Source organism: Python bivittatus, unplaced genomic scaffold, assembly GCF_059951505.1.
Source record: "Python bivittatus isolate LINGU-HERP-01145 unplaced genomic scaffold, Pbiv_v1 ctg000160_np1212, whole genome shotgun sequence".
Taxonomy (NCBI): Eukaryota; Metazoa; Chordata; class Lepidosauria; order Squamata; family Pythonidae; genus Python; species Python bivittatus.
The window spans coordinates 4,918,903-4,945,925 of record NW_028277076.1 but is presented as its reverse complement, the minus strand read 5'-3'; the positions used below and the strand labels follow the sequence as shown (position 1 = coordinate 4,945,925).

General features: G+C 39.7%; 1 protein-coding gene across 4 annotated transcripts in view; it reads left to right on the top strand.

Annotated features, from left to right (window-relative positions):
- RALGPS1 (Ral GEF with PH domain and SH3 binding motif 1) overlaps positions 1-22,803 on the top strand; it is a 116,605-nt gene extending 93,802 nt beyond the window's left edge. Inside the window, exons 13-21 of one of the 4 annotated variants that reach the window (XM_088147001.1) lie at positions 8,221-8,347; positions 9,179-9,330; positions 10,935-10,986; positions 14,953-15,033; positions 17,815-17,920; positions 18,610-18,702; positions 18,898-19,003; positions 19,956-20,047; positions 20,625-22,803. In XM_088147001.1, the coding sequence (XP_088003127.1) occupies positions 8,221-8,347; positions 9,179-9,330; positions 10,935-10,986; positions 14,953-15,033; positions 17,815-17,920; positions 18,610-18,702; positions 18,898-19,003; positions 19,956-20,047; positions 20,625-20,654 (839 nt within the window). In that variant the 3' untranslated portion in view covers positions 20,655-22,803. The remainder of the gene's footprint in view (positions 1-8,220; positions 8,348-9,178; positions 9,331-10,934; positions 10,987-14,952; positions 15,034-17,814; positions 17,921-18,609; positions 18,703-18,897; positions 19,004-19,955; positions 20,048-20,624) is intronic. The other 3 variants (XM_088147003.1, XM_088147004.1, XM_088147005.1) reach the window with 3 other exon arrangements.
- The last annotated feature ends 4,220 nt before the right edge of the window (positions 22,804-27,023 follow it).

The following is a 27,023-nucleotide window of genomic DNA, read 5'->3' as shown; positions in this document are numbered from 1 at the left end:
AAAAACCCAAACAAATCTGTGTGAGTCTCTTCATCACTACCAAGATAAGCAATATTTCCATAGTTACCTTTCTTCTGATTCTTGACTTGTTACATGCAAGCAAAGATCTTGACAAAGTTATTAACAAAAATGAAAAATCAACAAAGATTATGTTAATAAAAAATTAACAAAACAATTCATTGCTTAAACAAGAGTGACAAATCTAGATTATTTTGCTGATGCTTAAAAAGTCAGCATTTACTTTAAACCATAGTTCTGAGGTTTACATAATGACAAGCCAAGAGTTAGCAAAATGTAGTATTTGTTTAAGCTGTCTCCCAGTGACTCAAAGCTTGGTTTGATTTGATAGAGGACCAGGATCTATACAGTCTCATAACCACCATTACCACCCCCAAAAAATTCACGTTAGCACTGTCTCTAAGACCCAGTAGTATGGAAACACCAATTGGGAAAGATAAATTGTTAAGATCTGTTGTGCAGCATTCCTTAGTTTGTGCTGCTGGGTATTACGTTTATCTAGTGTTTGACCTGTGAACTTCTGAGTGCATTTCTCCTGTCATTATATAGAAAGTTCATTAGAGAACAAAACCCTAGGCCAAGCAGGTTTGCTCTTTTCAAAGCCACAGGCGTTGCCCCAGCCATAAATAGATTCTTTTGTTTCTTAGATTTCTGGGGCTAAACACTGTGAAACCACATCACTGTTGAGGCCCCATAATACGACAAGAGAATGTTCCTTCCCGTTGCCCCCCTGTGAATAGACACAAGCAAATTCTTCTAGTTGGAGAGTTGTGTTGCTGCAATGAGGTGGAAGCTAGCCCAGTCAGGCTTGGTATGCCTGGCTCTGGAATTAGATCTAAAGTTCAAACTAAATCAGAAGGGGTTTTTTTTTATCTTTGTTTTGTTTTTTAAGGAATAGGGAAGAGTCATTTGAAAAGAGACAACCAGGCAAAATGTTTGTATGTTTCTGGGCCTTTGGCCAGTCTGGGTATTTACTACACTGATGACGTAATCTGGATGGAACTTCCTTCACTCTGGACTGAAGGGAAAGCATCATTTTCCGTGTAAACAATTAGTCTGACATTTAACTATGCAGTTTACTTTAGAGGTAGCCATGGTTACTCATAAATATCTTTGTTCTGGGAGTTTTAGTCGCCAATCATTTACTGCAAGCCAGAAATGCCTAAGCCTCTTTCCCATCCTTGATAGCTTCTTCTCTACTCATCATCAAGAAGACAGTACCAGAATTTCCACTCCAACTTTTCTTTCCCTGTTCCAGGAACTGATAGTATAATGACTGCCCTTTGCCACTCTGTCTGATTTTCTAATCCTCCTGTTCCTCACTGGTGCCAAGAGCCCATATGTTGACTTTTTTGGTTTGGGGCTATGATTATTTATTTATTTATTCATTCATTCATTCATTCATTTATTTATTTAACTCTGCTCACAAATTGTTGCCCTTAGTGAGAAAAGAATTACTTTATAGAATTGAAGGACATCATTCTCCTGCCATCAATAAATAAGCTCTCACTTCTGTGCTCCCTTATTCTTTTCTTGTTTCTTTTGTTTTGGTCATTTTTTCTCTGTGCAAAGTAAATATTCCAACAGAAGCAAAATTGATGTTGATATTGGCATTGGGAAGGAAGGCATTCTGCGAACTAATTCTGATCTGGGTCCTCAGAGAATTTATAAGGACGTAGCCTGATTTTATTACATTGTCTTCCATTGTTTAAAACCTCAGGTTCTGTTTATCTGAAAATCAGGGTCTCCGAGTTGGAAGCTGTTAGGCAGATCCTCCTTGCCATTTCTGCTGCTTCCTCTCCTGTGTAGTTCCATCAGTTTTATACAATATAACAAATAATTGAAAACCAATCTCTTTGGGGAATCCGGACGTTGCTTTGCTAGTCAAGCAAAGTGTTCATGGGTCTGGCCAGAAAGAGAAAAATTTGTCTAGCAGTTGAACCCTCTTTGCTTACCTGTCTTTGCTGGGAAGCGAAGGTTGCTGACAGTTTTCACCAGTTATGTCATTATATAAAAAGGATTATACAGACGACAAAAGCTGAAGCCTTTTTATTGGGACCACAGCATAAGGATAGGGGCACTGAGGAACCATACCAAAACTAGAGGTTTCTTACATACACACACACACACATTATGTATTTCAAACTGGACCTTTCTGAGGCTGTGGCTTAGCTTCTATAGGAGCCTGTCATGTGTCTTGTTGGGAAGATACCAAGGGGAAATTCCTCATCCAGACTGGGAATCCCAACCTGCTTTTCTCTGTAAGGTGATTTTTAAAATCCTTGAATTCTAGCTTGGCTGTAAGGATGTAACAGCTGTTACAGATCTAAAAAGGATTTTCCGGCCTCCCTCTGTTGTTTCATTGGTCATTAGTTTGCCTTCTCTTTCACAACTCTGCATAGCAGAACCAGTACAAAGATTTAAATATAAATATAAATGTGTTGATATTTTTCTCATGTCTTCAAGGCACCAGATACACATGGTAGGTTTTCTGCTTATCAGTTGGCATATACAGTAGTTGAGGCATGTATCAAAATACAACAGCAAGGAAAACTATTCTTCTAGAGTAGCCAGACTGTAGGTTTTATCCTTCTTTTAAAAAATCCTTATATTTTTCTTCTGACAGATTTCTTTTCTGATTTTCTTAAGCATCTACTGTAAGTACATTTTTCTTAACCACTCTGCAGAGTTAGAGTTACACTAACATTGACATGGATAGGTCTCCAATCTAAAAAACCTAAAAAAGATTCTTGAAACTCTCTTCCGTACGTTACCTATCGTTCCCAACATGAGATTTGTAATTCTCTACTTCACTTTATGAGGGCAAACCTAGTGAATTCATACTTTTCACTCTGGAGGCTTAGTGTTCTAATAAAGAATTGCATAAGTTACTATTTGTCTAAGCATTTGAATGATTATTCATGGAAAAATTATGCAAAGGAAAGAAACAAAAAAAGATCCTTTGGGATAGTAAAGCTACGTGGTCAACTTTTCCAAATGTTCCTGCCACAGTTTCTAAACTGCAGTCATCAGCTTCTCTGGGTTTCTCTCAAGTTCCCCAATATAAACAATTTATAATAATGTTTTACCTTTTATACATTATTTTCATGTCTACGTCAGTGCTGTCTTGACAGTAACATAGAGGAATAAAGAAAAGCAAGCTTGCTTTTCTCTCTACATAAAAATGATTGAAAAATCATGTGTTTGCTGTAATAATATGTCCTAGAACTAGACAGAGTGGGAAGACTATTCCTCGTTTATGCAAAGTATTTTTCCTCTCTGTTCAAAGGAAATGGGTCCCAGAACAATTTACATACAATAAGTAAAAACAAAAAGAGATGCCTGCCCAGAGAATTACAGACTTTAGGACACGAAGAAAAGAAAACATAGTCACCATTGTTTAAAGTAGACAGGACATCGTATAATGAGCAACTAAAAAGGAAAAAAATGTTTAAGGAGTAAGGAGCCCATAAAAGCTCATCTTTCAGCAAAGCTACCCTTCGTGATCTCCAAAAACCCAGTGAGAGGGCTCCTCCCTGGTGACAGTTGAAGGACAGGTTCAGAGTAACTAAGCATTCAGCGAGCGCTCCAATGTCAGCATATTTGGAGACTGAATCTTTGGTAAACTTGGATAGCTGTCCTCCAAGGAGAGAAGGTTGAACATAGGATTACAGGGTGTGCGAACGGTTTTATTTCTCACCTGAAAAGTCTTTTACTTGTGGTTCAGCAACAGGTTTTATTCAACCCCAAAGATGCTTAGTTCATGAAAGCCACTGCAGAAAGCAAGCAAAATGTTGCAATAGGATGATGCATAAAGCAGTGACAAATTATGACGCTCAGCCCTTGGAATGACTTGATTCTTGAAATCTTGAACTTTCTTTGTGACTTTGGAGTTGGGTTATTAAAACTTTTCCTTTAGTGTTGATAGCAGATATTAATTACCAAGATGGACATTAGCCCTAAGATATATCTGTTTTCAGTTACTGATTTTTAAAATCAACCAGATTGGATCGCTACTTGGAATAGCCTTAGGACACAGGCAGTGATGCGATTTCTTCATTGTAGTGGGATTTGTTTGCTTTGTAGGGGTTACTTTGCTTGGTGTTTAGTCTGATTTGGGTTGTTTCTGTTCTGGGTACACTGAATTGCAGAGAATTAACATACTACCCAAACATGTAACATATCCCCCCCCCCCCCCAAGAGATGATTGAATAAAAATATCAACAAGAAATTATCTTGGGCATCACAATTATTCTGGACTGTGCTGTACAACAACATCAGCAAAGCGAGCGATGCAGTCTTGGCATCTTTTGATTTTTCCCAGCCCTCCCACTGTCTTATAGGTCCAAAATGATTTCATACTTGCTTCACAAATTAGATCAAACATGCTGTATCTCCACGTAGTATCTCTTGTAATGTGGAAGCCTTGGTTAAGTCTTCAAGATGATGTGACAGCTTCTTTGCAAGTCAGAAAGCCACAGTAAAATCAGCATATATTATTGATATTGAGAATGAACCAGACTCTCCAAAGGTTTATATGGCACAAGAATCTTAGTTTATCCATGGCTCATCCATTGTCTGCAGGGAATGGACAGAACTGGACCAATGGAACTTTGAAAAGAAGTCATTTCCCAAAGTTGAAGAAAATATTTCTGTTGCAGCAACTTACAATATGTCGTTCTGGTTACACCCCGATCAAGAAAAGAACAGAGCTGCATTTTTTGGAAATGTATTTGACCTTTTATTATAAGTCCTTCTCAGCAGCTACATAATGCCAAAGTGACTCACTCCCCAAGAGCACTAATTGTCTTAAATGCTTATTGCTAACCGGGGTAGACCGCCCCTTTGATCACATACATATGTGTGTGCGTGAAGACAGGACCAAGACTGAAGGAGAACATAAGACTTTTTGTCTTGTTCGCCAATATCTGTAGAATGAGAGCTGTCCCCCAGATTTTTTCCTGCTCTTCTCCAGTGTCAGCTCTGCATCTCCCTTCCAAGGGATCTTCTGTTCATCTGTTTAGGTTCTGTGTGGATTAAGTCCTACAGATGCAGTGCTCTGGTTAGTGGGTGCCAAGAAGCTAGCTAAAGCTGAAAGTTACAAGGAATAAAAATGGAAAATATGCTTTTAATCAAAGCCCATTTCTTCATTCCCTATTACTATGAACTCAAAATGAAGGCTGGGCTTGGATTCCTATATATAATACTTTTCTTCAACAAGAAGCTAGCTGTTTCCAGCAAATTCTTTATTCTGCGCTAAATGAGTTAATGCCTTTTTGCTCACTGGACCTGAGTTGAAATAAAAACGTTATTAAGAAGCAGGCTTGCTTGCTGTTGGTGTAGAATCTAAATTAGATTCTATCTAATTGCCTAGACTATCCATGCTATAGATAGTCTGATCCATAGCATAGGTCTTATGAATGGCGGGGAGGTGGGGTGTACTGTCCTTCTGAACGCTCAGGCATCACTTCGTCCTCCACTGCTTTACAATCTGGATGTAGCAGCCTGATTTTTTTAGAATAGCTCTGTTTTTCACTCCAGTGTGGTCAGAAAGAAATCCTATTATGGCTGGGTTATTATATTTTATTTATGGTCATAATATCACCTGCGATACGAACTTGTAAAACAAGGTTTTAATGATAGAAAGACCCAACGGTTTGATTAAAAGAAGTAAAATAACCTACAAAGCTTTTCGGGCCACAGTGATTAAGTGAAACATGTTCAGACATAGACCCAGCACCTTCTTGCCACAATCACAACAAAGCAACATTTGGCAGCCTTCCCAGAAGTTTCTGTAGACCAGTCTGCGGACCAACCCAAGCAGTTAGTTAAAATAGGAGTTATTAAATCAGAATGCCAAGAATAAGACAAGGCGTCTGATCAAGCATGGACCTGGGCAATCCCACAACTGGGTGTTTCCAAACCTCTCCTCCAAAACCATCAGTGCTGAAATGTGGAGCCTGGCGTGGGTGAATGCTCTCTTCCGCAGGCAGAAAGAAAGTTGGGGAAATAATTAGAATGAAGAAAAGCCCGTGACAGAGGTGGCCTTTGTAGTAGTCAGGAGTTCTGCTCCTATCACGCTGCAAATCCAAACCAAGGACTCTCTGCTTAACCCCTAAGTTGACTTGCTTAAGTAGTAGTAGCAGGGATTGTGCTGAGAGGCCATAATAAGCCGAATCTGAGACAATGCCTTTCTTCTAAGAGGAAAGAAACATCAGTAAGAACTTAATGAGCCAAATTAGCTTTAGTCAGTATTTCAGTTGGCAGATTCTCACGTGAGCAAAGCCAAGTTCCAGCATTTCACACACAGCAGGAAACATGAGGCATAAATTCTTAGGAATTTAGATTAAACTGCTTTTAAAGCTCTCGTGCCTGTATAGACAGCTGTCCTCCATTGAACGAAGGATTCAGCAAGTTGGCTCTGAAAAAGTTGGCTTCAGCAGAGATAAAAGCAGTGGAAGATTTAAAAAAAAAAAGCAACAACTCCTAAATATTTAAAATCTTTGATCTGTTCAATCTGGATACCATTAATTTTCTAATTGTGAAGGCAGTTAACACATCACTTGGTGAATAAAACCACTTACATTTTGTTGTAATTAATTTCTGATTGAAAGAGAATGTTGATAAGGGTTGTTGGGCTTCAGCAATAGCCCACCTGTGTTGGGGGAGAAAAATGGCATCATTAGCATAAACCAGAACGGATGTGGATTTAATGTCTAACGTTGGATAATAAAACTCACATTTAGATAGGGCCTGAACAATGAAAATAATATAAAAATTGAATAAATAGGGGCAAGAATGTATCTTTGACTCCCTTTAGAATGGGAACTGAAGCAGAACGCCTTCCAGTGGTGGCACATTTGTTCCCCGTTTGTGTGTTTACATGAAGCATCATCATTAATCAGAGTAAACCGCAATCTCTAGTTATAAATCTATATGCAGAGCCGTTAGTTTCTCCGTAGCCTGATGTCTCTGTAGCTTCTCTCTACGTAACAAATCAAAGGCTGCCTTCCAATTAATGAAGGGAACTTAGAGAGTTCTGTGTGATTGGTCAGAACATTTTTTTCTGATAGATGACGTAGGCTAATGCATCAGTCGAAGTAGACGGTCTGGATCTGAAGCCTGGTTCTCCTGAATTAACCAATCTGAAAATTTTCCATGAGGGGGTCTAAAATAATACTTTGCATGGGCCAAAAATTTGGACAGGCTGTTCTTGCCACCTTTCTTAAAAATTGGGAGTTATGGAATGGAAAGAGTGCTCAATTTGTGTAAATATGGAAGCCAGCAAAGAACCCCCCTGTGGGTAGGGAATCAAACAATTTTCATATCTTAAAACCCATTTTGCAAAACATCATCTTGTGGACCTTTTAGCAGAGAGAATCTCCCCAAGTATGAGAGGTAAATTGTTTTTCCAAGGCCTTGTGTTGGTGAAGGCCTAAGGACTGTTGCCTCAGATGGAGGGAGTCTTCCGTCTGGGAGCAATTCTCAAGTCACCCATATCTAATCCTCTCACACGTACGTACATATATGCCTGCAGTACTGGTTCCATGCAGTCTTGAGGAAGTCATTGAAGAATGTGATAACGTTGTTTTCTGTCCATTGTCCAGCACACATGCTGGCTAAAAACGTGTAACCTATTGGCACCAAAACCATCTTCAATCTCCAGAGTTGTCATCTGTCTGGCTCAGATTTCTATAAAACATCCTCTCGTTTCCCCCTAAATGCTTATGCTGTGAATCAATACTGACAAATTGTTTACTGGCAAGTCAGGTTGCAAATAAACTCAAAGCATATGTTTTGTTAAGCACTGATGGTCACACCTGAAACACTGCTCTGTCCGGTTCTTACCATAGTACTTTTCATTTGCTTTTACATTTTTTTGGTAGGCTGTTGCTGTCAAAATGATATGCAGCATGGCTTTCAAGATCACCTGATATTTCAGTTTAATTGAAGGGACTCTTCAGTAGTAAGAGATGGCGTCATTCTGGTGGGCAGGAAGCAGGGTTTGAGAACACATTGGCCAACTGTGACAATCCTCTTGAAACCAATCCCTCCTTCCTGCCTCCCTGCCTTCCTTTCTTCTCCATTTAATATTCATCTGCCTCTACAGAACTTTCCAGCTTTTCTGAGAATAAAGCAACTGATCCCTACCGATGGGCTTCCTGATACTTAGTTTAGCATTAATTGGTGTCTATTTTGTAGGTCCATCAGAAGTGTCAGCAGCTGTGAGGTTCAGCAGGAGACCAACTTGTCCTGATGCCTCGGTAGCGGCCAGCTTGCCAACTCCTCCTGTACCACGACACAGGAAGAGTCACAGCCTGGGAAACAAGTGGGTGTTGCCGTCTGCCTTGAAACCTACAGTCCAGTCAGAGCTTGTTAAACCTTTTTGATACAGCAGTTGAAAACTTGCTGCAACCAGCAACATCTTTCTTAGGAACCCATCATCTCCTTTCTCTAGTTTCATTGGAGTGACTCTCATTCCTAGTGAAACACTTGTCAAAGAATCACCTTGTCTCATCTTGCAGACGCTGCACGGTCTGCTCTGGTGCCCAATCTCTGTAGGCAAATATGATCAGAAGGAACCTCAATTTTCTTTGCAACCCAAGTGAAGGATGGCTCTTCCTACCCTATGTGTGCAAAGTTGGTCTAAAAGATGTGAGGCACATCAGCATTTCAGCTAGGAATCTGTGCTTTTGGCTTAGGGTTAGAAGCAGAAAGGCATGTTATTTTCCCGCCATTCTCTTAGGGATTTCACTCAAATATGAATTCTGGATTATTGAATCTTGTAATCTGCATCACTAACGGAGCAGCATTTGTAGAAGCATTAGGAGAAGAAAATGCCAAAGCCCCATCTGTATTTGGCCAGTAGCTGCTAAAAGCCATTTTTTGTATAGATCATTAGAATGAAGTTGTAAGAGAAGGAGATGATAGACGGGTCCGTGTGGCTGTCTTTGCCCTAAGGACTGACCGACGCTTAAGAACCCAATGCAGGACATTGTCCATGTGGGCAGAACGTGAGAATGAATGGATGTTATCCGATGACCTAAGACAATGTTCCCTCTTTTTTCTTTCTTTCTTTCTTTCTTTCTTTCTTTCTTTCTTTCTTTCTTTCTTTCTTTCTTTCTTTCTTTCTTTCTTTCTTTCTTTTCCAATTTTCCAGCATGATGTGTCAGTTCAGTGTAGTACAAAGTAAAAGTGCAACATTCCCAACAGAGAAACCGCGCCACCTGCTGGATGACAGTGTGCTAGAATCTCACACTCCTGTCAGGAACCATCCATTAAATTCTGTTTTCACCAATGGCATATCTCTAGGTAAGTATTCAGTAGTTTCGGTGTCAGAGACTTGCTGAAGCCCTGCCTGTCCATCTCTTCTGCTCTGAAATTCAAAGAGGCGCTTAGAGTTACCAAATCAGAAAAACGACATTTTGTTTCAGGGCAAAGAAGAATTGTGCATATATGTAGAAAGAAACATCACGTCCCTAAGAATCAGGAGTCTGGTAGCACTTTTTCCAACTAACAAACATTATTGTTTGTTGGGACTCCATTCAACTCACAAAAGCTGATGCCTTTTAATAAAATGCATTAGTTGGAAAAGATGCTACCAGACTCCTCCTGATTTTCTGCCACCATAGATTTACACAACTCTCCTCCTACAATGCCTAGTGCTTAAGAGTTACTTCTTACTTATCTAGGAACATTATATGAGTCACTTTCTCTGTGGCTTGTCTTCATTCAACTCACTTGCCGAGGTAACTGGATGATCTTGCTAGAATATAGTGGTTGAGGCATGGAGCATCTTCAGTTTTTGTACTGTTGTTGTGCAACTTGTGGCGGTACTTCGGTAGAATTGAGAAACGGTGGTAAACATTCAAGTTTAAATAGTATTAAGCGCATCATTTAGAAGGCAGGAGAGCACAAGCCACACTTGTAAGAATGATATACTCAGGAAGCAGGAAGATATTCTTCAATGCTTAACTGAAACAGAGAGTTGGCTATAGGTAGAAGGCAGAATCAGCAGGCAAGACAGTGAGGAAAGAGTTGATTGGAGAAATGATTGTGTCTTTTATGGCTTGGGGTTGGTCTACTATGGCATGAGTTTCTGATTGCAAGAAGCTACTCCATGCAATGTGTAATGCAATTGTCATTTGATAACTCAAATGTGGAAATGCGCTACCATTACATATCACCTAGTCAATCAATCCATCCCAAATGATGGTCACGTTGGACAGTTCCTAGCAATGGAAGTCAACATTTAGAGTAATTTAGTCTTCTTGAAACAGGGAAAGAAGTGTTGTTATGGTGGCTACTGCTAAACAATGCATCTAAGCAAAACACCAAAAAGAAAAAGAAAAAAACCCCAGGCTACTCAGTTTGAAAAAGAAAACCCATTTGACTGTTAAATACTCAACTTTAAATTCCCTTCAAGTGAATTTAATGGGATTCCATTGATTTTTAAAGGTCCTCATCCCATATTCAGATGATAATCAGTACAAGCAGGGTATCTGGGTGATTTGCCATGGCACCAAACTGTCAGTTCATGTTCTTTGTCTTGATTAAAGGAAAATTGATCATCTCTCTGTTGTCTGTCCTTTGTCTGTGGCGGGGGCGGGGGGGTGTTATTGAAACCCAGATGTGGTTGTGTTAATCTGTAGATGTGTTTGTTTATTTTCAATAAATAGAATTGCTTAAGAGCAATTTTCTTCTCCATGCAATAGGGGGAACATAATAACAACTTTAAAGCTTCCTTAAAATATTTTTACGTGTAGAAAACTGCAATCTTTTGTGGCTCGGGGTTTCACCAGCATGAAACCAAGGATCAATTTCTAACATAACCTTTTGGGTTCTGTAAGGGGCGTAGACTTGTTTTGTAGGTGGTTTTGCCACCTTCTTTAAATATCTGCCCTTTTGTTTTGCAGAAAGCAGTGAAAGTTCAGAATTCAGCGAAGAACCTTCTTCAGGGCTTGAAAGGTGAGTTCCTCTTTGCCTATGAATTGATGGAACGTAGTTGCGTTTCACTGGAGGGTATTGAAGTCTTTGATAATCAAGTTTCAATTACATGAGTCCAGATCATGTGCTTATGCAAACCTAGTTATGCAAAGGACTGGGAAGAAATGCAGTCACAAGTGCAGTAAGTCCCTCCAAGCATTTCCTTGGTGCGTTGCTGTGAATGTACCCTGAATTTTGCAATAGCCTGTGTGTTTCTTATGTGCGCACGCATCCAGCAGTACATGAGATCTTCCAGTGACATCAAGCTTTAGAATAAATATTTCCAAATCTGCCCTAACCAGAGCATACAACTTCTCACTTGGTAGTGCCAAAAGTGATATTTTGTTGTAAACCTCAATCCACACTCCCAGTCTGTATCCACCTGGATCTGGGCTCCAGGTGTACCCCATTTGAGCAGTGCTATCTGGCTCTAGATCCATTTCTTATACCAGAATCTATTTTCTGCCATCTGAAGTCTTGATTTCTTAACCGGAGTGATCTTACTAATCTCTCTAGGTCTAAGTGGGTTTGTGTATTATATAATGGTAAAATATCATTTAGACAAGGACAGATCAAGTTAAGCCACATTGACTAATTAAGTCTTTATTTTTTAAAAATATCAGCTCAATAAACATTTCTGCTTGTGCTCAATATCTTGGGGAAAATCTGCACTATTTATCAATTCAGTCTCAATTCCCAATCTGAAAAAGTCCCAGAAATTTAATTCCTCAGATACAAAAATTAACCAGCAAGAGAGCTTTGAGGAACCACGAAAACAGAAAAAATATTGTAAGACTATTAAAAGGTATGTTAGAAATTATTCAGGGTTGTTGCTCTGTCATCCAGTCTCTTTTCAGTGATCTTTCTGATTCCTTATCTTAAGTTTCTCAACAGGACTAAAGTGAAATTTAGGAAATTACAAGAGAAGTCAAAGGAATTCAGATTCTAGTATCTTTTCCAATCCATGTTATCTTGGCAGCCACCTCAGATAAGGCTCTCTTTTTTTAGGCACAGAAAGTAAAGCAGCACTTAAAAAAAAACAACAACTCTGCTAGGAAAGGATCCTTTATATATGATAGTAGGGGAAATATTAATTCATTACACATAAAATCACCATGACCTACGTATATAAAATAAAGATGTAAGAAGTCGACACAATTCTTCTTAACGTGATGATCTTTCTTGGCAGATGAAAACTCCACTGCCCACTTTTCATGTGATTTTTTAAATTGATGGCTAAATAAGATGACTGGTGTTTTAATGGGTTTTCTGCTTAATGAAGAGTGTGATATAATGTGAAAGTTTATGTTGGAGGTTCTTGTTAGAAGGCTTGGCTACAATAAAATAAATGAAAACGGAGGTATCATCAGAGTAGTTCTTGAACGTAGGGTAAGATGCTTTTGAACTTCATTTTTGCCTACCCATATTGCTCAGGAATAAATTCTGTTGTTGTAAAACATGTCAGCTAATAGTGATCAGTAATTCAGACCTGTTCTTATTCTTCTGATATTCTGTGTATCATTCATGACTTTCCTTATTTAAAAAAAATAAATATCGATGGTGATGGTTATAAAGATGGTGGCCTTTGTGTTGTTCAGTATAGAGCTTTCTATTGGAATAGACATGCCATTTGTGATTGGAAGAGGACTAGCTGTTTTTGGAAATACTTTCCTGGTGACAGACATTTATGCGCTGGTAGTCATGAATTATGAATTGTATTAAGGACAGAGTACCCTAAAGTGTGTCCCAAAAATATGTTAAGCTTCTTAAATACAAAAGTGCCTACCACTTGAATTTGATTTTTTAACAAAATATTGAAGTGGTACTCAAGAACCCTTTGGAATTTGGAAACAGAAACTCTAGTTTCCTAGACATTTGGAACGACAGGTCAGGATTTTCACTTGAGAAAAGATTTAATTGTACTTGAAATATCTGGCTAGTGCAGTGTTAAATGTTTAAAAAATCAGAAGCAATGTCCCCATGACCAGTTTGATATCTCCATCTTAACAATACTGTGGAAGAAGCAAATCAAATCAGATGCCAATATACCATACACTGCATAAATGGGGAGCTGTGCTATATAGAATGAAACTATCACAAACTTCTCACCTGCAGTAATCCCCAGAGGAGTGCAGTTGTTCTCTTATTGAGCCAACTTCAGATAACATGCAGATATGGGGAGATTCATTTGAAGAAAGGATGGCTTTGTTAGAGGAAAACACTGAACCTCTTTGGTGGACAATATTCTGTCTTCTCCTGCAGCAGTAAAGGGACCAGTAGACAACTGCTTTAAACTAAATGAAGAGCCTTGTATCTTTAGTAGTCAAAGATGCTGTTCCTTAGAGGTTACAAGAGGGTGTGAAGGATCTCTTTGTTATGGTAGATCGTGTTGCCACACTTCTCATAAGACTCACAAGACAGGCAAGCCCTGACACAAGCTTTTGTATCTCAGATTCTTATGAGCAATCACAGTAATTAATGGAAAGGACCACTGAGTTGAGCTATCAAAACTTCTGTTACTTCAGTAGTTTCAGCTGGGAGTTATCTGGAATGGAGTTGCAAACAAAGATTCCCAAGCTTGTGTAGTACATACCTGTTTCTTCCATTATTCCAGAAAACAGATTTAACTATATCTGGATGAGGACGTAGGAGAAACATTTCAACCTTGTGGTTTTTTCCTTCAAGTTTGCTACCATGCCAGGCTTTGAGAACTCCAAAGGAATTGTTACAGAATAGATTCAGAACATGGTTTTACAAAAAGATACATGTTAGTCTCCTAGCTATTCTCACGCAGGGTCTTTACGAACAGTCTCCCATTTGCTTCCCACTTCATTAGTATTGCAATATGGAAATTCTGCTGGGCCTTGGTGCTGTTGTTAGGTTCTTTAGTTGGGCAAGGTGTCTGAACTGTACATCTTTTATTTACTTTGAGACCAAAATTTGGGCATTTCCAGCAACGTAGCTAAGTTTGATTAGCGTGTCCAGTTTGAGGAGAGATTTCTATATTTTTAAATTTTAACTATAAATCCAGGTTTTCTTGGTTTTCTGATAGGGATTAGATTGTATTTCTGTACCTGATTATATTTCCATAAGAAATGTTTGTATGGTGGCATAATATGTCTTGCCTTGAAGCCCATCATAAGTTCAAATGTTAAAATACTCCTTTTGTCTCTTAAAAACCGGCACATCTCTTTCAGTTAACAAATGTATTCTCACTCGCCTTGGTCAGATGTCGCCTAAGCAGCCAAAGTTGTGATCTCACCAATTGAGTTGGAGATGGAAGTCACTCAAGATTTATTCTTCAAATGCCACACGTTCAAGGGGGCTGGAGTATAGCATTAAAGGGCAGTGTCATTGATGGGCCAGAGTCTTGATTTCTTCAAAGGAAGGTGCTGGGTCTTTGGTCTGCTTATGAGCAAGCCCATCTGACTGTTCCTGGAATGTGTTTATTCAGCTATAATATAACTACTCTTTGCTTCATATGAGAGGTTCCCCAGTTAATTCCTGGCACTGCAAACCGATTCCAAACATTTAGTATTGTTCTTCTGATCATGCCTTGATATTTGATATGTTTGTTTCCTGGATATTTTTCTCAGTTTTGCACTTGACCTGACTGGGCAAATTTTCTTTTTCCTAAAAGCTCTCTTATTCCCAAGCAGCTCTTCAGAATACTTGTAAAGCTCAGAAGTAAAGGAAAAAGAATGTTAGTCACCGAGATCTGCTTCACAAAGATCCTTTCATTTCTTTTTGACATCTAATTCTAATCTAATGCTCATCTTACTTACTTTACGCATAGGTGTAAAACATGATTTCATGAGCAGTGAAACCATCACTAAAGCTACTATTCCATTGTGCACACCCCACATTTTCTTGTATGTTTTATTTTTTGGATGTTGCCTCACTATTTGCATTATAACTAAAGAACTTAACATGTGAATTCATAAACAGGGGTCGATTATACGCCACGCTGGGGCCCAACTGGCGGGTACCAATTCGGAATTCTCCCAGAAGTCGGAGCTGTGTCTACAGGTACAATTAGGTGGTGGGTCTGTCTCTCCCTGGACAATGGTGCCAACTCTTACTTTCCCCCTCTCTTTCCCCCTTGCTAATTAAGAGCTTATTTTCAACAGCATTGTCATTTTTTTTCTTCCATCTGCGCAGTGACTTCCCTCTCATGCTAGTAGTGAGGGGTTGCCAAGAGTAGAAAACTGCATTATTTACTCACTCCTATGCTTTTCACCTCCACACCAGAGAAATACGATTGCCCATGTTTACGTGCAGTTTTGCATATAAACATGCTTCATAGAAGTGCTGGTTAGTCGTCTTTATCATACTTTATCATACATAAAACATGGAAGATAAAGAAGAAGCACGTAGTCCTCCAGATTTAAACCCATTTAAAACCCTGTTGGTTTTAGTAGCCGGTTCTTAAGTGTATGCTTTGAACAGTGAACAGTTGCCTTGCAGATCCAAAGAAACCACACGTATACATCTATCAAAAGCAGGTGAACTAAACTCCCTGCAAGTACACTTAGATTTAATTACAGTAATTAACTTGCTGCGTAATGAGTTAGGCTGGGCCTCAAGTTGATTCCTCTTTGATGCACACACAGCTGAGCGCTAAAAATGACTCGATGCATTTCTTTCAGTAAAAGCAGAATCGAAAATGCACATGTCTCAGCAAAGCGTGCAATAACTTCATGCATCATGAAAGCAAAACAACTTTTTTTCCCCCTGGGGGATGAAGCAAGCTCTGGTGTGCCAGTGGCCTTACCTACATGCTTCCCAAATTGGATTGAAGCGCAGAAATGTATGTGACTTAGGAATAAGCAGTAAATGGATGCAAACAGCATTGTAATCATTCTAATCCGTTTGTCTAAGATGAGCCGAAAGAAAACATTTGTTCTTCATAGCACAACTTCGCATATCTTCCTCTGTTCTTCTTCATCATAACTTAATTCTTTCGCTGGGCTCAGTTTTTGAAAAAACCTCAGGCAATGAAGACTTGTGAGTCCTGTGGAGGAGAAAAGATTTTTCGCCTTTTAAATGATCCCACTCTCAAGCACATTTTCCATTTCAATCCTTATTTTGTCTACCTTTATTTCATTCTATTTATCTTTTGAATAAATATTTTTAAACATCTTTACCATTTCTAAATTCCTTGCCTTGGCTAGTATGCTAAAAGATTTTTTTTTTTTTTTACTAATACACAATCATGTGCACTATCGATAGAATTCTAAGTATATGCTGATGTGTTTATCCAAATGTGGTGTTTCCCATGTCACTCGGAAGAATCTTTCAGTATTTGGCAAAATAGGTTGTGGCCTGCAAAATAATGTTGCCATAAACAAGTTGCTCATCTTTTGGACACCAAAAGACACTTGGCTTAAGTTTCCATTCCTACAAACTGAGATATCTGAAGCTGAGGATTTCTAAGAGAAATGGGGAAAAGCAGTCAGCTAAGAGGAAGAGCTAGTATCATCATTGTTTTGGAATCCAAAAGGTGTAATGTAGCACAGTGGAAGTTCAAGCATGGGGTAAGGAGCATATGTTTCTGGACACAATACTTTCTGAAACTGGCATGCTAGGTTTACAAACAAGGAGAACTAATTTCTCCATGTCCAGAGGTATTGTGGATTCTTTGAAGAGTTCCGATTTCTGTCCTGCAGAGGTCTCATCTGACTTAGGTTTTGGGTCCTGATAGCAGAAAAATAAAGTAATTCCCTTCTATCGCTCCATAAAAATGGAAGACCCGCTATTCAAAAACCATTTTTTTCCTTCGTTTCTAAACCGTGCATTTGATTTGATTTGCCGTATAGTGTCAAATTTGTAATACAGTTGTGAACGACTCATTGTTACTTGCATTAATTAAGAAAAAGGGACAGCTGTTTGATATCATAAGCCAAGAACACTGCTGTATGTATGGAAGCAGCATATACAGAAGGAACTCTGTGTCATCCATACAAGGCGTGAATAATAAATAAGGTATAGTTCAGACAGAGTCCAGTCCATAGTATTTAGTAATCCAATTTTACCTACGTACTTATGGAGTTCATCCTATGTCCTTTGTGCAATTAAATGGATCACGACCATTGGCCACGTTCATGGAAGTAAAAGGTTCAGAAGTTGGCAAGAGTACAAGAAATCAAAGGTGGTTTCTTGTAAATGTTAAGATTGTGTCCTTCCCATTATAAAAAGAACATTGGCTACTTTCGCCTAACATTGGACAACATGGGACCAGGTTCTTCTTGAACCAGTAATAGCTCTGTGGTAGATAACTTCTGGAAAACTTCATTGTTCAGGGGCAACTGTATTCCTGTAAGTATTGTCCAGTGTAGTTTATAGACCCCTGTGAGTATTTGTTAATAGGAAATTCCTACTGGGAAATCATCAATCTGTCCCTGTTGAATGTTTTTATATATTTAATAAATATAGTTGCAGCTCTCATTAGTGTTCCTGTCTTCTATTTAGCAAGGTTGTAAAAGTTAGGATTCACATGGCTTCACACCCAATGGCTTTGTCGAATCCATCAGCCACAGCACTGTTTTCAGCACTGCCGTCAGCCAAGAAAGTTTGTATTTCATGTCCCCCATTGTCATCCTTCAGTTAATGGGCTTTCCTTGTGATTGAACAGGCAGTGCAATACTAGTCCTAGACTACAAAGGCAGTTCTTTGAATAAAGAAGAAGGGGGAAAAAAGAACTTTCAGGGTCCGTGTTTAGAAGAAGATGGGTTGCGCAACATGCTGTCATAATGGGAAAATTGGTTGATTGCTGCTGATCCCGCAAACAATGCCCACTTGTTGGTTCAGCCCAGCAGGTGCCTGCAGCTGCAGATCGGGGAGTTCCATGGGAGTTGTGACTATGGAAGGACCCTTAAGAAGAAAGACGCTGCTGAAGGAAGGCCGGAAGCCTACGGTAACCATGTCAAGTATGCTTTGACTGGGGCAAAGCGTGGATACCCATCATTAACATTGGCAGAAATATCCACGGTTGCTACATTGCGGTTTCCGTCAATGGAGCAATATGTCTGCTCTCCTGTTCTCCTTACGTTAATGGGACTTAGAAGCAGACTACGGGTGGGACAATAAACATATCTGTACTTGTAATTGTTGAACATGAGCTGAACTTTGAGTGACACCCCACATGTACCAAAGTTCCTTTACTCTTTCCGATAAACAATGAATAAAGATACAGGAACTCTCGTCATTCTTCCATGTTTCCATTCAAAAAGGAGTCATGGGTACAACAAGGAATCTATTGACATCTCTTTTCCAACCTTTTGTGGTAGGGGAAAAAAACACACTAAAACCATTAAAAAAATCTGTAACATGCTTGACTGTTCAGCCTTTCTTTATCTGCTGCGTTTCCTTCACGGCCATATTTTTGCCTTGAAGGTTCACTTATTTTTATTTATTTATTTATTTATATTTCAAATTTAGATACCGCCCATCTCACGAAAAAGTGACTCTGGGCAGTTCATGGTTTCAAAATGGTACTTTTATAACTTCCCAGATTCTACTGAATGGGGCAGGATAGAAATCTTGTAATACAATAAAGCAAGGGGAAGGTTTGGCATTTACATTTCCCTTCTTTCATTTTTCCAGCTGTCTTCCTGGACTAGATACTGGATTACTCTCTCGGGATCTACTCTGATCTATTTTGGAGCAAAGTCCTTAAGAGGCAGTGAGAGGAAGCACGTAAGCTAAGCAAGGATGCTTTCAGGCTAGATGCAGCCAGTCACAGCAGTGGGCGAGGATTCTCTGTGGCACTGAATTCTGCCTCTTTGTGTAGGAGGGTCGCCATGTTGCACTCCATCAGTAGGGAAATCAAACTTCCCGGAGAGCAGCCAGAGCCGTCTAACTGCTATTTTTATTCTGCTTTCCATTTCATAGTATAAATCTACTCCAGGAAAAAAAGTTTCCATTGTGGGCTGGATGGTAGCCCTGCCTGATGACCCGGAGCACCCTGATATTTTTCAGCTAAATAACCCAGATAAAGGTGGGCACTTTAAGTTGGACTTCCTTCAGAAGATGATGTTGTGCTAAAGCAGACAACGTTTTTCTTTTTAAAAAAGAGTCCTGGAGCGTGAGCTTTTGATGCATGAAGCTTTCGCCTCAATTAAAAGACGGGTACCTAGGGTGATGGGGGGAAATGTGCTGTGTGTACTCAGTCACTTTCAGAACTGTCAGATCCTAAGGATATTTCAACAGGAGCCTCTCTGAGGATCTAGTGAACCCTGCTCAGCCACAGGGAGCTGGTCTCCTTTTAGATCTTGCCATCTGCTCAGCCCAGCTGCTGTCCGAACAGCCAAGGCAAATGGAGTGAAGGAACTCCAACTCGGCAGAAACAATATCTCACTCCTTACTGTGACACAACTTGACAGTGCTCCCTGTGGCTTCATGTAAATGCTTAAGGAACGAGGCAGAAGCAGGACCGGGATGTTGGCGAGGAGGTTGAGATTGTATGATATAAAAGTCAGTTCAGAATCACTCTGAAGACATCTGCTGTCATCAAGACCAGCTTGAATGAGCAAGCTGAGATCAGATCCAGAGAAAATGGGAGTATTACATCTTCCTTCCTTCCTTCCTTCCTTCCTTCCTTCCTTCCTTCCTTCCTTCCTTCCTTCCTTCCTTCCTTCCTTCCTTCCTTCCTTCCTCTAAATAAGTAAGCTGTAACAAACGTTCAGGGCAGCATGCTACAGTTTAAATCTGTAAATGTGGTCAGTCAATAAAGGCTTGTGTATGGTTCTCTGCTATATGATTTTATTCTTTTTCTGAAAGGCATTACATCACTTCTGTGGCTTCTTCATGGAAAGGCAATATAAAATATTAATCTTAAAGATGTGGATTTTTTTACATTCAAGGTGCTGTTCTTTATTGCTGTTATTGGTGTCTGTGATTCAGATCACAAAGATTCTGTTTTTTAGTTGTTGTTTTTTTAAACTCTGCAGGCAATGTTTACAAGTTTCAGACCGGCTCCAGGTTTCACGCAATACTGTGGCACAAGCATTTGGATGATGCGTGCAGAAGCAACAGGCCTCAGGTTGGTAAAACTTCTTGGTTGTGGTTTGTAAGGGAAACAATGGCCATGTAGAAATGTTTTTCTAACTGGGTTAGAGTGTTTGCAAAACTTCCTGAGAAATTTTGCCCGGGTGCATTTGTTTCTGTTTCCCAAGGTGGTAGTACAGGCCAATCTCTACCAAACAGAGAGAAAAGTTGGAGGGAGAAGTGGAACCAAAAACATTGTGGTCTTGGAGGTATCTTCTGGACTTAGAATACATGAAGCAAGCACTGGATTCTTCACCTTGCTAAATCAAGAAGCAACATAGTGTGGATTAGAGCTGAGCTGCATAGCACTAGACAGCCAGTCTTATCTGCTTAACCATTCTGCCAGTGCAACCACTGGTGCTGAGCAGTACAAACATTTGAGATTGGTCCATCTCAAGTTATCCATGTGGCTTCAAATGTAACTTTTGCAAACTCAGAATGAGCTGGTTCTGTGCTCCCTTTTTTCTTCATGCCCTTTGACTTTCTGGGGAAGGAGTCTTCTTGCAAGGATCTTCCATCCATGACCCATTTATCTGGAACTATTCACTGACTGTTTTTCTTTGCTCTTCCAGGTACCTGCAAACCTTATGTCATTTGAGTAACCTGCTCCAGTGTGCGGTATAACTTCCAGTGCCAAACTGCAGGATGGGAAGATGGTTCCCATTGAAGAAAGGAGGAGAGACTTCAGAGTAAAACAGCTGTCAACAGCAGCAATTTCAGCACTTTTCGATGTAACTTGAAAGTAATTATGACACAGCTTCTAGAAACAGAATGTGAATGTTGTCCTTGGGACAGGATCTAACCCAATGCACTGATGAAAGTGAGATGATTTAGACTGTTCGAAGATGCAGCCTGCCCCATGCAGGATCCTTGAGTCCTTGACTCTAGCTGTGTGGTCACAGACGGCTGTGGATTTCTGTCCTGCCACAAACTATGTGTCACATCTCTGCAGATTTTTTTTAACTGCTCTTTTTATTGTTGAGCTGCTTTATGTGACTGAAGAACCTCTAGCCCATGTTGGGTTTACAGTTATTTCTAATGCACAAAAACATTTGACAGTGTTAACTTGCTGCAAAGTGTCAATTAGAATAGAACATTGTGGAACAACATTTTTATAACCTTAAGTGCACTGAGCTGCTTAGCCATGTGGCTGCCTCAGATTTTGTATCAAATTTAGGGACACGACTGATGTTCCTACTGAAGCTATTTGGGAAATGTGTATTTTGGCACAAGATAAACCACCTGTAATTTTCTGTTTGTTTCTCATAATTAATTGTGCTGTTTTGTATTTCATTAACTGGAGGTACCCCTAGCAACAAAGGGACTACTGCTGCTGAAATTCACTTGATGTTAAGGCTCCTTCTGGGTGACTTCATCCCCAATGAAGTATTTGCCTTAAATTGTTTTGTTTGGGGGTTGAGGGGCGCTGTTCATCAAAAATGTCTCACTGTGCAAGCATTACCTACTCCCGCGGGGCTGATTTTAGAACTTCCCACTCATAGAGAGCCTTTGTTGAATGAAAACAATTGATATGGGCTCTCCTGCCTTGGTAGGAGAGATTATTCCCTCCCCACCACCACCCCTGTTTCTCCTAAAGAGAAAGAGAATGTTTCCACCAGTCATCAGTCCCTTCTACTCAGCCAGAAAGTCAGTGTTCTTTTAAGCAAGATAGAATAGCTAAATTGTCCCCATTTCAACTATGCCTTTCCACTAAGTCGTTAGCTGCTTCATGGCTTCCTGAGCCCAGCTCTTAATATATATGTAGGGAGCCAGTGGTCATTTTGGATAAACAGCTCTGCGCTTGAAGAAATGTGCTCTCTAGGGCCTGCTGGCTACTGATCTGACTGTATCTTGGTTATCTTTGAAGCAGGTGTTTACTTTAAATATATGCTAAATGTCTCAGCAGTTCATGATTGTAATGCATTTTTAATTGTCATGCTGTATGTCTGTCCCCTGTTCCTAAGAGTGAAACCCAGGACTCAGAGTGAAAGAAACTCTTGAACTTTGGCAGTTCCTTTGCAGGAAATCTGAAAACGTCTCAGCCCGGTGTTTTCCCCAGATCCTTCTTTTCCTCTCAGTGAAGTCGTTGGGAGGCTGTGCAGCAAATTGTGGGCTACAAGTTAGGTAGTTGCTGTAGAACTTCTGTATGTCCAAGAACCAGTTTCACAATGTGCAAATTAATATGGTTTTCTGTTTAGTCATCACAACCTGGCATCCATTGCGATTCTGAATGCCTGTTGTCCAGAAAAATTATTCCTGAGGATGCATCATTTCTCTGGATTTTCTATCAGACGTGAAGACATATTGCTTAATAACGCCTCTGTATATGAGGATAGGCCATTCACCTGGAGCCTATAAAAAGAGCCATCTCTTGCCAGTTGCATAATGGTAATTAAAAATTTGGCTTCCAAACCGATTAACGGAGCTAGGAAGGTAATTGCATCTGGCAGATTTGAGCCCAAATTGCATAATAATAACCGTTTACAGTTGTGCTGAATTTAAGCATCTTCCCTTTATTTCTGAATAATATAATAATGTCAGATGTGCTGAAAAGGCAAGGAATATCTACTGAGAAACAGTAAATCAAAAAATGAGACTTTTCTCTGTTATGAAAAACCTACTTGCAACAAAAGGGAATCATGACATTCATAACGGAGTGATGAGACTGTTAGCAAGCTGCTGGAAGGGTATGAAAGTAGCATTCAGGTTTGCCCACAGGTTCAGTGTTTGGGTCAAAAAAAAAAAAAAGAATCGGTACAAAAACTTAACCTGTTGCTTAGAGAGTAAAATATACATGGATGAAAATACAGACTGTGGACTCCTTTTTAAAAATTAGGTTTTGAATTGCCCGGAATGAATTCCTACTTACACTGCGGATTTACTAGTGCAAATTAACCTGATTCATCTCTTAGAATAAACACCCCAGACTGACTTGGTGATGCACGAGTCAATGTATAATGCACAGTTAAGTGATTAATGGCAACAGCCCTTAGCCAGACCCTGTTGCTGTTCAAGAGAGGAAGTGGTTTTTATGAGGTCTTGACATCGTAAGTGTGCTGAACTGGTTGGGCTGACTTCCGAATAGAAAGTTCAGGATTTGATTGTCCAATACTTTCAGAACAAAAGTTCTTGGAACAACTTTTAGATTTTGTTCTACTTGGTGAGAAAGAGGAAAAACCAGTCTCTGAAAAATGGCTCTGACTTAAAGGGGGGAAGTGTCTCCCCGGTCTCACCAACATCCATTGTCCCCTTCTCTCAAAATTTCTTTGGACTGGAAATCATCAGGAGCTTTTTTATGACATTGTAGGAACGGGAAAAGGACTTGTCATGGTGCGCCCAAGTAGAGACGAATCTCCATGTATAATGAAAGGAACTTGCATGCATTTGCGGAGAGAAGGCCGAATCTTGGAACGAACCTATTTGAAAGTCCCTCTGCAAGTCTGCACTTGGAACGTAGGGGATAGTTTTCACTTTTTCTTTTCTTTTCTTTTTTTTTAAAAGACCCAGTGTTGCAAAGGTTTGCCATCGTTTTGACTTCTGTAGAGCTAGCGCTGCATCCCACAGACAGGGAAAATTGTACAGTAATGATTGGTGTGACAATGGAGTAATATGGTGCTTCATTCAGCAATACAGGCAGCTTTGCTGCACGGTGTTTTAAAAGGTGAAATAAATGAGTAATAGAACAGTATATTGTTATTAGCATAATCCACATTTAAATGGTAATTTTCCTATAAAAAGCATGAAGGTCTATTTAGCTTTTTTTGGGGGGGGGTGCATCTTTTACTGTGAATTAAGTGGTGCATATTGGTACTATTTAAAATATAGTCTCGAGCAGAGAGAATGCCACGCCCTAATCCACAGTCCCACGTCTCTCTGATAATGACACGGACATTCTCCCACGCTCGCAAACCACCTGATTTGTTTCAACGATGGAAACAGATCAATGTGTGCAAAGGTACACGTGCCCAACTTTGAAAGTGGCCTTCAGGGCTGGCGTGGATGGAATGGTTCCATCAGGGATGACCAGATTGCAAGAAGAGGTTGTGAGAGCCATCAGGGTTGGGTGGTACATCAAATGTACAAATGAAAAGGGGCTTTGGAGCACGCAGGAGTGTTCACGTCCTGCCTCTACACAGCTCCTTAAACCAGAAGCGTCTTCTCCTGAGACGGAGCAGCCCACTGAAGCAAAACAGGTCCAGGCAAAGACACGTTTGGTTGATGGAATGGCAGAGCAGCGTACGTCTGAGTATGCTGCTACTCCAAGAGTTTTGGCTTTTGAATCTGAAGTACTGCCCTCTCCTGCCCAGGGCAGGTAACTCTGTGGAATTGACTTCTGTTTAGCCATTTTTGCTAATATGGTCCCTGTCAGTTTATTTCCAGGATGATGATTTGTGTAGCTGTATTGAGGCAACATTATTTATTATTAATTTATTAGCTTGTGTAAACCTAGTGCCAAAATGCATGTTTTTTTTTTCCAAGTAGCACTCAGTGGAGGCAGAAACAATAGTATCTGGTTTTTCAGCCCATTTGCCTTGTGGTATAAACTCATTTCTAGATTTTAATTTTGTTTTATTTTGGTGAGACCTGTTGCACTATTTTATTTTTACTTTCTTTTTAGTCTTATTTCCAGCAGTCCATTGCATGCCATTTTATTGTACAGCCTCTTTCTCAAACTCCTTGTGAATTGTCTCATTCAAGATAACTACTGAAATTTTCACCCTTGTGTGGGAGTCTTTTAAGTTTTTCTGGCAAAGTATTTTGTTACCTCAGTCTTCTATCAGGTTGCTGTATTTTTCAGCTTGTTACATTGATAATAATTGTTTCACTAATTAAAACAAAAACTTTAATGTAAAAAAAAACTGTTTTTTTTTTCCTTGTTGTGGTCCAGTGCAATAGGAAAATAATAGACTTTGTGCTCAATTGTAAAGCTATATACTGTATGTGGATTTTTTTTTCCTCCAAAGTTTTGTTTAATGCACAATGCCTTGACATCTTGGTTTCTGCCTGAATAGATTTCAACCAGAGATAAATAGGTAAGTAAATGAACAGCAAGGGCTGTGATTAGAGTGGAAAAGGTGGACCTATCTAGAGTTGTGGAAGGCCTCTGGAATCTACAAAACACAAACACAGCTCAGAATTTACTTTTCATTCTCTCTTCTAAATCTTTTGATTGCATGGCTTCTATTAGAAATTGTACGAAAAGCAGGGATATGAGAAATGGCCTTCTTCCTATTGAGATTCTGAGGAGCACAGTGTCTTTACCTTGCTGGAACCAAATTCAACTGCAATCTGAATTTGTACTTTTGTGGGAAGAAATACAATTAAGTCACTGGGACTGACTTTTGAGGAGGTGTATATGTGGAATTGTAAGATCTAATCTCCTGCCACATGTCCATGTTGTTGTTTTTTTCCTGGCCATATGCTAACCAGAAATATCCTGGCACAACAGTGTAGGCTCTTGTAGTTGGGTGGCCATCACCAACAGTTCAGAGAAGGTATAAACTTCCCTTCTCCATATTATACACATTTTTTGTTTTATTTTTTAAGTACACCTGTAGAAATGATACCATGTGCATGAAGTCAATATTTTGTAAAAACTGAGCTTCATTATAAGTTCTCAGGGCTTGAGAACATGGCCAGCTGGCATTCTTAACATTCAACAGCCATCAAAATCTGTACATTCACAAGTTCTTACATAGTTCTAGAGGTTTTCTTTTTTCAAAAAATCTTTCTTAAAATTTTTAACTAATTCACAAATTTACATAAGTGTCCATATCTCAGGAATCCTCCCCATCAATGTAAATGCAATTCCCTGTTTTGGATTTTGCTTCACTTTGACACCAATGTTTCCAGCAGAGGGAGTGAGAACTCTGTCTTGTTTACAGCTCTCAATTCAAACCCTTTGTGCTATTTCCCTCTGCCCTCTCTGATGGCAGCTCCTAATTTTAAAATGAGAAAAATATAGCAGCATTAGAAAAGAAATAAGCAAAGCTGTGTTGTAAAAGTTACTCCATCTTCTCTTTTCTTCTGTTGATCCTAGCAGACAAGTATTTTTCAGATGAGCTGAGGAGCAAAGGAGTATTCTCTTCCATTCCACTGCTACCAAATTCTGGGCTGAGTTGTGCAATCGAGGAGTTGGTCCTGGTGGACTTTTGGCCCACCCACCCACCCACCCCTCTTTGCTATAGGTGATCCCAAAGGGGTGATCCCAAAGGGACACTATGGGTGAAATGCAGGTGGAGGAGCTATCCCAAATATTCACTGATCAGAGAGGATGTCTCACTGCTCCAGTGGGGAGCATTGCAACATGTATTATGTGTAAATTGGGTGGGCTGATATGTATTGCCTGCCTGAGATCACTTTGTCTTAGAGGACATAAATAGACTCTGAGCCACATTTTTCCTGCATGTGTTACATATCAATTATCTTTCTCTGGTAGATCAACTACAGGTGAAAATGGAACAAGGAGAAAGAGTGCTCCCAGAGAAACTTAGTGGTAATGTAGAAAGAGGGAAGAAAACAACAATAAGAAACTTTGAAGTAGCAGTTTCCAATCACAAGGACATTTTGATCAAGATAGATTGGTGTGCTCCGCAAGGAAGGAGGTCAAAGTAGGAGGAGGAGAAAAACAGAGAACATTTTAGTATGTGGAAGAAGGGGGGGGGATGATGAAGACTGCAGAATCTATATAAATTTGATTAATCTTCTTTTGCAGAACAATGTGTTCTAAACTCTCTCAAGGTCAACCATTAGTAGCTGTATTTTCCCTCTTAACAACCCACTTTAATTTATCTTGGCCCAGCCGCAGACATTTTCATAACATGCTTATTTTAAGATTACACTGAGCCAGCTGATGATGTCAACTATAGTCTGTTCTGCCCCACCCAGACCTGAACAGCCTCCAGATGCTGGGTCAATACATCGATAGCTTCATCTGTGCAGCTCAGGGTTGAGATGTAAAGCTGAATACC